The sequence below is a fragment of the Prosopis cineraria genome, unplaced genomic scaffold (genome assembly GCF_029017545.1).
Source record: "Prosopis cineraria cultivar Desert tree isolate PC_DT_omini unplaced genomic scaffold, ASM2901754v1 PC6, whole genome shotgun sequence".
Taxonomy (NCBI): Eukaryota; Viridiplantae; Streptophyta; class Magnoliopsida; order Fabales; family Fabaceae; genus Prosopis; species Prosopis cineraria.
Window position 1 is genome coordinate 4030090 of NW_026555337.1, and position 11473 is coordinate 4041562.

The window sequence follows — 11473 nt, forward strand, 5'->3', positions numbered from 1 at the left end:
ATGAATTATTTTACTCATCCACCCCTTAATGAATAATGATAAACAACTTGGTTGTTTAAGAATTTTGTTTAATTTTTTTAAAAAAACATATTATAATTATTTTAAAAATAATCTAATGTGATAGGTCAAGAAAAATATTATAAAGATGCAAAATTGCATTAAGATACCATGGAATAGTGAAACAACTAAATAATAAATTATTTTTTAAAAATAAAAATTCAAGAAACTATCATAAATCTAAAAAAAATTAACTACATAATAATCATATTTTATTATTGCAATTAAAATATAAAATATAATATTTTTTTATAAAATATCTATAAAATACTTATCTAAAAATATTTATTCTTATATCTTATATAAATGGGCCCAGACAATTCTTAACAAATTGGGGGGAAAAACCCCGATGATTCTTGATCTTCCTTCCCTTGATTTGTCAGGCCATTAAGTTTGATCTTGGGCCATTAATGAATTAGCAGCCACGATAGTGCCACGAGGGTACTTTAAACATTCACGTCGATCGTGGCTGTTCCATCGTTCAACGGCTCAGATTCCGCCAACTTCAGATGGCTTTCTATCCCTGGACGAATTAAAATGTTGCCAGAAAACCCTAGCTTCAGCCTTCAGAGGAACTTCTAGGTTCGTTTCTCGCTTGACTGCCGTCTTGCGCGGGTACTATTTCTACTCCCTCAACTACTTGCCCAGTCTTTGAGAGACCATACTAGCGAGAACACAAAACAAAAAAGGATTTTGACACTGTATCTTCCTTTCACTATCTATGCTCTGCTGATCCCAGAATTGGGAGTTCTATTTTTTCTTCGAAAATTTCATTTTTTGGGACTTTCTGCGATTCACTTGCAATCAAATGTTTCTCACGTGTACGTTGCTATATGGGTTCTTCATTTAATGAGATTCAATTTTGTTTGCAGGAGAAGATCTCTATCCGCTTTGTCGAAAAGGCCAGAGATAAAAAATGAGGTATTTATGCTAGTTTCTGTTTGTCTACCGTCCGTTTTTAGATCGTCAAGTGGATATCCAATCTATCGTTCTGTTTATCATGCATAATCAAAATGCAGCAAATTATTTTTTGTTGAACACTGAGATGGACTATGTATCTCTAGCTAAAATTATCTAGTCGCAGTGTCTTGTTGTTATGAAGTTGATTCCCATTTTCATCTAGTTCATTACTTATATCTAAACTCGTCAAAATTCCATTTTGGAGGATTCATAAACACTGGTCTTAATATAATCTCGTTTTTTTATCACATTGCTCATTTTAGTCTTAGAATCATTGAGTGAGTCTTTGCGTTTAGACGGTCAAGTGTTTATTTTCAAGGTAAAATTCTCATGTTCTGACCTCTTCTTTGTTGTACAGTAAACTTCAGAGTGATGCTTTGAGAGAAGCAATCTCAAACATCAAGAAGGATTCCAGCGAGAAAAACCGTAATTTTGTGGAGACAATTGAACTCCAGATTGGGCTGAAAAACTATGATCCTCAGAAGGATAAGCGTTTTAGTGGTTCTGTTAAGTTGCCTCACATTCCTCGCCCCAAGATGAAAATATGCATGCTGGGAGATGCTCAACACGTCGAAGAGGTACTAATCTCCCTTAATCAGGAAAATGGAATCATGAACGAGGTCTCTTGTTTTTTGAGAGACATGATGACTTTTAAATCCTGACTGTGGTTTTGTAAATTTTTGTCTTTAATTCTATAAGAAGAATGGTACTGGGCTGCATGTTATTTCAGATCTTATTTGATTTAGGCAGAATTTGGTTGTTGCTTGATTTTTGTGTAGTGTTCCTCTGGTGAAAGTTATTGTATTATATTCTCATACGGTGTGGCAATCTGTGTCATTCTCATACGGTGCAAAAAAATAATAATAAATCAAATCTCTCTCATGCTTTTGCACTATGAACCTCATCTAATTGTTTGTTATTTCCACGTGTTCCACACATGCACACTTCTGCTGGTTGATGGTGATTTTATATGTTTCATGCTTGTGTTTTTGCTAGATTTTGTTGTCATTTTCTGTGTAACAATCACTTAATTGTTGACTTGTCTTTGTATTAATGTTAGTTACTGGAATCTGCAGGCTGAGAAGATAGGGTTGGATTATATGGATGTGGAGGCGCTGAAGAAGCTGAACAAAAACAAGAAACTGGTTAAGAAACTTGCCAAAAAATACCATGCCTTTTTAGCTTCTGAAGCTGTCATCAAGCAGATTCCCCGTCTTTTGGGCCCTGGTCTCAACAAGGCAGGCAAGTGTCACTTTTGAATTTACAAAATAAAATGTTGATGCTTTTTATATCCATATTGTTTGTTGTATTTGATTCTCTTTGACAGGTTCTTATGATTTATTGCATTCACTATTGCTTCGAGTTGCCCATTTTATTCTTATGCATCTATTGCACGAGTGTCTTTGTTGTGATTTGATTGTATGCTGTGGCACTGTATGGGATTTTATTGTTATTATTTTCATATTGACAGCTCATAGGACAAGGCAGCCTGTTGTTGAAGTTATTATGAGTTTTTAATCCCTAATTATTAATTCACTCCAATCTTTTTATTTTGCATGATTATGCAGGGAAATTCCCCACGCTTGTTACTCACCAAGAATCTCTCGAGTCTAAGGTTAATGAGACCAAGGCCATGGTTAAGTTTCAGCTAAAGAAAGTGCTTTGCATGGGAGTTGCTGTGGGGAATGTTAGTATGGAGGAGAAACAAATCTTCCAAAATGTACAAATGAGCGTCAACTTCCTTGTGTCCTTATTGAAGAAGAACTGGCAGAATGTAAGTTATCCTCTCTGCAGTACCCGAAATCCATCCTGCCTTTTAGCTTCTAGATCACGTGTTACTCGTAGTTTTTGCCCTTTAGGTGTCAATGCTAGTCTTAATGGTTCTATTCAAGCCTTCGAGGTTATCTCCATGTTCTGTCTGCATATCTACCGGGATGCTATTTTTATTCTATCGGATACATTGTGGCGACTGAATGTAGTTAATACTTAATGTGCTTGGAGCGGTCATCTAATGAGTTTGGTTTCTGTCGATTTCAGGTGAGGTGCTTGTATCTCAAGAGCACAATGGGGAGATCATATCGCGTCTTTTGATTGCCTTTGTTTCGAGTTTGCTGTGGTTATATCAAGCGTCCTTATAGTTGAACTACTTATCTGGCGTAACAGTTTTGACTGGAATGCTCTTTAGAATCTTGGTGTTCTTCGTTTATCTTAAGTTATATACTAGCCACATTATGAATATCAGATGTGATTTTGGTTAATATTTTGTTTAAGCTTTCCCTCCAGTCCCCTCATTCTCATTATTTCTGAATGCAGTTTGATCAACTCCGTAACCATGAGAAAGATTGGTATGGCACGATCCCTGGAGTCGATCTAATAATAAAAAAATACTATCTTTCGAGCAAATCAATTTGCTAGGTTGGCTAGTCGGCATCTGACTCCACGGGAATCAATTTGCTTCATATAATTAAAGCCATTGAACCTATTAACTGTCTATAAAGTTGTGTGTGTGATTTTTTCTCCATTTTAAATGTCAAACAGAATAATTTACTTTTTATTAACTTATTTTGAATTCGAGTTTGAAAATTTCCATTCAAGTTTGGTTCTTTTTTGAAGTCTCGATGTTCATGATAGGATTAAACTAATAATTTTTCATCGAACAACTGCACTGAGCGGCAAAATCTCCCCCAATCTTCTTTTAGATTATGCCTTCCCCAAACTATTTGTCACCAAATAATTGATTCGAAACCCAGCAACATTTTCGCTTTTTTGAAACTGTGTCCAGTCTTTTACTTTCTCTTGCCAGACATCTCATATTTAGATTGTTAGGTTGCATTGCAACTCTTATTTTAACAATGCTATTTTTTTGAGCCTTTTATTCTATTAATTATTGTACTGTAAGAGAAAGATAAATAGTTTTTCTCAACTTTTACTGAAGTGGTTGGAAATATATTTTTAAATTCTGTACAGTTAAAGGTATTCATTTTTGTACAAGCGCACACAATTTAAAATGCTTAAAGTCACGGTTGACGGAGAGACGGCCCTGACCTGACAATTTAAAAACAGGCAAGTCAATGAAGGATACATGGGAGAACCATGAATATGCATTAATTAGGATGGCGGAATCTAAAGCCATGGGTTAATTGGAATTATAAATGAGTACATTCAACACTGACTGCAGAAAAACCGTGGACAAGCATGCCACGGTCACATAAATCGAATTTCCCAATTTTCTGCTGCACTTTATAATTAATACCCATCAAATGCTGAATGCACGTGGAACGAAATGGTGAATGAAAGTGACGACAGGGAAAAACAGAAAAAACGGTGGGCGTTTCGGTGGATGGAAAGTGGAAACGGATCCTCTTTCGGATCTTTTTCCATGTTTGACTACGTCTAACCCACCCACCGAACCCCCCAAACCTCGGTCACGTGCCAAACCCCCCGACTCTCTACGAATGAATGAATGAGTAAAAGGGAGAATGAATAAAACAAGGGTTTTCTCTCACTTCACTTCACTCTTGTTCTCAACCTCCTCGTTCTCTCCGCTCTTGCCTCGCTCCTTCAGCAACTCTCTCTGTCTCTCTCTCTCTCTCTCTCTGTAAGCCTTTCACTTCGCTGTTATAACTCGTAATCTTGCTTCCTATTATTACGATCCAGTTCTCGCCTTTATATTCCCTCTTCCTTCTTCTCTCTGTTTGCTTGATTGCTTTTGCTTTTCTTTCTCCTTTGTTTTGCCTTTCGGCTTCGCTGACTCTTATCTACTTTTACATTTCCTGCACCGAAAATACACTCAGGAATCTTGTTATTGTTGTTTTTCTTTACATGCAGTGCTGATTGCTCCCTGTCTGTGATTCTGCTTTTATTTTTATCTTCGGATTTCCCAGGCTTACCTCATGTTCTTCATATTTATGTGCCGTGTGTGTTTTGTCCGGTGTGGTTGCAACTTTCTTGCTTGCTGATTGTTTTGTGGATTAATTAGTTTCACCTGTCCGGGAAAGTCCTTTCTAATGGTTTTATCTGACGCGCTGAAAATAACGTCATATAGCCTAGTTCGAACTCGTAATCTGCATCGAATCGGAAGTTTCCCCGGAGACATTTACGTGATAGCTTACTAATGAGTAGTCAGGCGGCGGGAGGATGAAAAACTGTAGTTGATTTAATACGGCTGATCAGGGAAAGTGTTAAAAAAAAAAAAGGTTTTCTGGCTGAACCATCCGAGTCCTCCGTGAGCTTCGTTCAAGCATGGCCACGGACTTACGATAGTTACATAATATGCACCCGCCATAACATATTAGTCTGGTGTGGATAAGTAGCTTAAGTTATTTTTGTCTTAAATGTTAGTTTTTCTGATATTTTCACACTAAAACAAGAGGATGGGGGAAGACAGTGATTACAAAATGGGAGCTCATACAGTGATGTTGATGAAAATGTTTATGCTTTCATGACAATTGTTTGAGTCTCTTGTTTAATCCATCCATCAAATGGTGCCTTTTGAAAACTGCACCAGGGAAGGGGAAGCTTAATAACGTGGGAGATTTTTCATGAGATGAAAGATACTTGTGTTCTGTGCTGACTTTACCTCTATTTGTTCTTGAAATGCAGTGCCAGAGCCAGAACTGATGGCTCTGTTTTCTTAGTGTGGTCTTGGTCATGGAAAAATCCATAGGGTTGAATTATAATTGCATATGTCTACACATTTACTTTTTCCAATTTCAAGCTTATATGCTTCCTTGCTACATTGTCATTGGTGACGATAGAGCTAGACCATATTGTGAGGTGGTTATAGACATGGATTAATGATGGAGCCTCTTGTGAAGAGCGGAGCAATTAGCTTGCTTCTCTCCACAGTGCTCCATAAGCCAACGTTCTTTAAAGAACAAGGGATGGAGACATTTTCGTTATTTGTAAATTTTGAAGGCATAAATTTCTGTACCAACATGGTGTAGGCAAAGTTATTTGCATCGAACCCCATTACGTATCTGGCTTTAGGCTACAGGATGGACACCTCTCTTTTTCTCATTCGCAACCTTATTTGGCTGTGGGGAATTTGTTTCCCAGAATGCCTTTCATTTCAACTAAGATTTGACAATCTTATTACTTATCTGGTCTCGCTTTAGGCTACAGGCACTGTTTGAAGATAGTTTGTTGATTACAATTGCTGTTTATACACATCCATTTTCATACTTAAATTGTAATTTTGTGCTCGATTTTACTTTTGATATTTTCACTATACATACGGTGACAAGTTTAATTCGGCAGCTGTGTTACTTGAAATGCTATTCTTTGCAATTTTTAACGTACTTTACATTCTAATCAAGGGTATTATGAATGAGTGTATTTGTCCAGTAATATTAGTCTTATAGGAAGCTGTCTGAATCCAACTTCACTTTCTATTATTGGCATTTTTCCATTGCATACGACATGCCCTCCTGATGCCTTTTGTCAACCTTGTCAGGTTAATCATGTCAACCTTGTCAACTGTGAAGTTCTCCCCAAATTGCGAGTTCCGAGTTTCATGCCAAAACCAACTCACCAGTGCTGTAGTTAAGTCCCCATCCTCAGTTGAATTTGTGAGGAGTGTTCCCAAAACATGTGGCTTGAAGTCATCACTCTCGTTTAGGACAACTACCATGGCTGCATACAAGATTAAGTTGATTGGTCCTGATGGACAAGAGAACGAGTTTGAGGCCCCTGATGATAGCTACATCCTAGATGCAGCGGAGAATGCTGGAATTGAGCTCCCTTATTCATGCCGAGCTGGAGCATGCTCTACCTGTGCTGGGAAGATAGTATCTGGTTCGGTGGACCAGTCTGATGGCTCATTCCTCGATGACAATCAAATGAAGGGAGGTTATGTTCTTACCTGTGTCTCCTATCCAACTTCAGATTGTGTAATTCATACTCACAAGGAAGCCGATCTCTATTGAGACGAAGAAAATGGAGCTGTCTGGAGTAAACTTTGGATTTTAAGGAGACCTCGAGGCCAACCGACTTTGTTCTTTCCTATTTTCCCATCGTTGTTTGTTCCAGGCACGTTCAATGGTTGTTAGCAAGTTGCTTAAAATTATGTTATGTGATTGGCAGTGATTTAGGACTGTTGAATTATGCTTTTTTTCGTGCTAGGAACCATTTTGATTTTAAGATTATAAGCTTTTTCGCTAGACATTATTTCATTGAGACGATGTTGCTTTCTTGAAACGATGGCACTTTTTAAGTTTTAGACGTCAGAACATTTCGACCAAGCACGACCTTGGTTGAGCTCATGTCGCCTACGATAATGGCCTTTGAAATTTGATCATTGCGAATCAGTATTAATGTTGTGTAGTTTAGACCCAAAAAATCGCATTTTACTTTCAAACAGAAGCGTGATATCCAAATAACCTCTGGGAAATTAGATACTAATAGTAATGAACATTATGATTTGGAAAATCAAGTAACATGGACTATTTTTAAATTCCTGGTCAAAAGAAAGGCTATGGTAAAATTGGCACGAGATTCTATGTTATTTTATTGAGAATATTATTGACATGGCCTGAATATGTGGAGAAGACACTTCTACCCAGAAGGCATACAGTCACAGTGAAATGAAGATTGTTTGATTTCAAATCAGAAGAAAACATTTATCAGGATAACGAATGTATGTTGAATAGTGCTACATTCTTAGAAATGGATCATACATGAATGTTGAAACGGCATGAGGAAGTTGGTACAAACAAGAAACCAATTATATCGTGGTTAAGAATAAATTAAATCCTTATTATAAAAATTTTTAATTGATACAAAAGTTAGTGGCAGCTAATGAAGGTGGAATTAGTAATTAGTGATGAATACGGTGACAAGAATGGAGGAAGGCCTCCCATCATGCATAATAGGAACATCACCATCCTTCTCCAATAATCCTCCTACCAATCACTTATCTAAGACATTACCTAGGCAGTGGGGGAGGATCTTTTATCCTCAGCCATGATTATCATGTGGCCAATCAAAAAGTGGGTTTTGAGAGTTATGATGCAACCTTTTTATTCAAGCGCACATGCTTGAAGCGGACGGCGTAACCACACCATGTCACTTTTGTTGTCTCCTTTCAACATTGTGCACATGTTGCCACATTTCATCGGTGCATAGACCCTGCTCACTATATTATACTGCGTCCTATCCATTTTATAAGCACTTATAAAAAACTTTACCTGAATTCAGAAAACCTGTTGAAATCAGTTATTATTTTAAAAAAATTCACAATTACCCTCCATAAAAGTCATTAGTTAGAGGAGTTTGTTTAATTAGTTACTACTTACCTAAAAAAAAAAAGAATTGAAAGGAGCTAAACAAAAGTTATAGAAAACCATACAGCGTGACACCATCACCTTTTTTTTCACCCGCTTTGCAGGGCCGTTTACTAAGTTTAACATCACTTTAGTCTTAATATTATGAACATGGGCCAACTAATTTTCATGTTTATCGGCTTCTTTAAACATGTGTCTAAAAATAACAAACCAATCCTTCGTTAAAAAAAAAAAAAAAAACCTCTAATCTAGTAATAGAATTGATCAAGGATAAGATATTGAGAAAGATTCAAGCATCCGCATTTGGTACTTATTATTGTGATGAGCACTGAATGCTTACCAGGAACAATCATTGCTTTCCATTTCGATTCAAGATCCATGTTATCCATTTAAATTAATTTTTTAATATTTTTAATATTATACTCTTTCTGTCCCAAATTATTGCACGCTTTTAAAGGAGTTTTTTCATCCCAAAATATAAAATACTTTGAGTGGATAAAGGTTTCATTAAAGCTCCAATTTCAATATTACTCTTTCTCTCTCTATAATTAATTTCTATCACTTCTCTTTTCATTATATTAAATGATGGATATTTTAAAAAATTTATATTTTTATTTTGAAAATATAAGATTGCTAGGTGTATTTAATGAGGTTTATTGGTATGTGAGATTTTGTCTAAAAGTGTCTTATAATTTAAGACGGAGGGAATATTTATTAAAAAATATAAAAAAATTGATATTAAATCTGAACTATTTATAATACATTTAAATGATTAATTTGTAAAATTTATAAATTTTTTAATATTAAATTAAGTTATCTTAATTATATCTGAACTGTCCAAAGTTTATTTGAACAGTTAAATTATAAAATTATAAAAAATTTTAATATTAAATTGAACTATTAGATTAAATCTGTAGTGGTTAGATTAGTAATGAACATATTTATTAAAATTTTAAAATTTTTTATATTAATAAATATAATATTAAAAATATTTAAAGATTAATTTAAGTAGATGGTAGAAATTAATTTGGACTGAAATGAAGAATTAAGATTGTTCCTGACCGCGTGCTCATCACTTGCAATAAACACCGAATGCAAATCAAAAGTTTCAAAACTTCAGTTGAGTAATTGTAACTGTAATTTCTTGAAGCCTTTCTTTCACCAAGCATAGCCCGATAGGCTGATACATCTCAAGCACAATACATTTCCATGGCGCACGCACATAAAACAAATGACTCGTTGAAAGAGTGAAAGTTAGATTTTTTTTTTTTTTTTGTGGTTCGGATTAGCCGTTTCACAGTATACTACTTCCTCGTATATACCCAAAAAGGGGTTTGGGGGGGGGGGGAATCTGTTTTGAATGTATTACTCCCTTCGATCTCTCATTTATAAGACAATGACGTGAGACAAAAGATGGAGATGATGTCAAATACATGCAAGTCATCTCCCTAAACGTTTAACGCATCAAGTTTTTAGAAAAATAGTATCAATATGTGACCAGTTTAATGAGCTTAACTATTATTAATCTTGATAAGATAGTTAGAATTTAGGATGCAGCGGCATATTTAAGACATGAGAGAATGTTTAATATTCTTTCTATCCCAATTTATAAGATATTTTTAAATAAAATTACATATATTAATAAAATTTATTAAATATGCCTTACAATTTTACTTGTTCAGGATTAAAATATAAACTTTTAAAAATACTTTTCATTTAATACTTAAAAGAATATCAAAAAAAATATAATTGAAAGAATAATATTAAAAAATATTTTTTATCAAAGTATTTTATATTTTATAATATTAAAGCTTCTCCAGAACTGAATTACAAATTGGGTCAGAAGTGTCTTACTTCTAAAAAGCGCATTGGATATACGCAAGTGCGTCTACAATTTCTTTTACTTGCAATTGCAATGACAGTGTGCCGTGGGAATGGCGTCAAATAAAATGTGATTAATAATAGTCATTGCTTTGAAGTTTCAGCTTTTGGATCATAATAAAATTCTGCAGACCTCTTTAAAAATATCTCCAGCCATAATAAACTACTCGCCTAATTTGAATACAGATTGCATTTTCTACTCGCCTAATATGTTTATTGAGTTTCACAAGCGATATAATTGTGTTAAATGCTTTAAACGGAATCTAAGTATTGATCTTTTTGCCTTTAAAATAAAATTTTCTCTGATGTTTATTACCACTTTTTGTCATCGTGTATGTTTATCCGGTTTGATAATGACGCTGTTGACTGGAAAGGGATTGCTTTCACCTAAAGCCACATTCCATTGAAATAATTATTATAATTTCATCACTACTATGATTAAAAGGAATTAAATTATTGTTGCTGATCATACTGATTTTGTGACTTTTTCTGTGAGGATAAAACAAATATGGGTTAGCTTATCAAAACCAAAAAATAAAAAATAAAAAATGGGTTAGATTCCCGCTTGGAGTTGGAAATAAAAATCACATTTAAAAGACCACTGATTTAAGTTCATTCTTATAAAGATTTGAACTTAAAAAATTGACATTTTTTAAAAAAATTCAGCTTCAAAGCCTAACTTCGGTCTTGCAAGAAAAGACTCTAACTTGGGCAACTCTCCAAGCTCATTTTTCATTTTTTTTTTAACTCTTCTCCACTCCTCACCAAAATGCAGTGCCTCACAATGAAATTCTAAAGTCTCTAAAAGTGCATTTGAAAGTTTAGAATTGAATGAAGTGAAACGGTCATCAATAAAATGGAGTGGAATATAACAAATTTTTTATTATTTGAGAGTTTTATGATAGAAAAAAAGGCCTTACATGGTCATTATTTGAGAGTTATTATAAAATAAATGGAATGAAATGAATTAAACCTTCTTTTTCTTTTAATGTTATCCACATGATTAAATTAAAAAAAACAATGTTCATTAAATAATTATAATATTTGTCCAATAAAAAATAATAATAATTAAAATTAATGATCAAATAATATATTCAAGAATTTTGAATAAAAAAATAAATAACAAAATTACTCAAACAAACATACCTATCATATAAGAAGAAAATGCAGCAAAATCATAAGGAGGGATGGTGGGAGTGAAAGAGTTATGGTGAGAGGTGAAAGAGATACTTGAATAATAAAAATAATAAATGAGATTTTTTTATTAAAGTAAAAGGCTGGGATAATTTTAT

General features: G+C 34.3%; 2 protein-coding genes across 4 annotated transcripts; both read left to right on the forward strand.

Moving 5' to 3' along the window:
* Window positions 1–563: 563 nt before the first annotated feature.
* Window positions 564–3275, forward strand: LOC129313362 (60S ribosomal protein L10a). Of its 2 annotated transcripts, none has more exons than XM_054956384.1 (6): window positions 564–672; window positions 930–978; window positions 1376–1595; window positions 2094–2259; window positions 2586–2791; window positions 3055–3275. In XM_054956384.1, the coding sequence occupies exons 2-6, from the start codon at window positions 974–976 to the stop codon at window positions 3106–3108; spliced, it is 651 nt and encodes a 216-aa protein (XP_054812359.1). In that variant the 5' UTR covers window positions 564–672; window positions 930–973; the 3' UTR covers window positions 3109–3275. The 2 variants fall into 2 exon arrangements, with proteins under 2 accessions (XP_054812359.1, XP_054812361.1); XM_054956386.1 differs by lacking the exon at window positions 564–672 and adding an exon at window positions 690–758.
* A 1184-nt stretch (window positions 3276–4459) lies between these two features.
* On the forward strand, window positions 4460–7237 carry LOC129313364 (ferredoxin, root R-B1). Of its 2 annotated transcripts, none has more exons than XM_054956387.1 (2): window positions 4460–4615; window positions 6473–7237. In XM_054956387.1, exons 1-2 carry the CDS (start codon window positions 4497–4499, stop codon window positions 6942–6944), a joined length of 591 nt encoding a protein of 196 aa, XP_054812362.1. In that variant the 5' UTR covers window positions 4460–4496; the 3' UTR covers window positions 6945–7237. The 2 variants fall into 2 exon arrangements, with proteins under 2 accessions (XP_054812362.1, XP_054812363.1); XM_054956388.1 differs by having other exon boundaries at window positions 4577–4593.
* The last annotated feature ends 4236 nt before the right edge of the window (window positions 7238–11473 follow it).

Excerpts from the sequence above, each read along its gene's own strand:
- LOC129313364 (XM_054956387.1), top strand. The coding sequence starts at position 4,497 with ATGAATAAAACAAGGGTTTTCTCTCACTTCACTTCACTCTTGTTCTCA. Across the intron at positions 4,616-6,472 it reads CTCTCTCTCTCTCTCTCTCT|GTTAATCATGTCAACCTTGT; the intron begins GTAAGCCTTTCA and ends CAACCTTGTCAG.
- LOC129313362 (XM_054956384.1), top strand. Across the intron at positions 2,260-2,585 it reads CCCTGGTCTCAACAAGGCAG|GGAAATTCCCCACGCTTGTT; the intron begins GCAAGTGTCACT and ends ATGATTATGCAG. Across the intron at positions 2,792-3,054 it reads TGAAGAAGAACTGGCAGAAT|GTGAGGTGCTTGTATCTCAA; the intron begins GTAAGTTATCCT and ends TGTCGATTTCAG.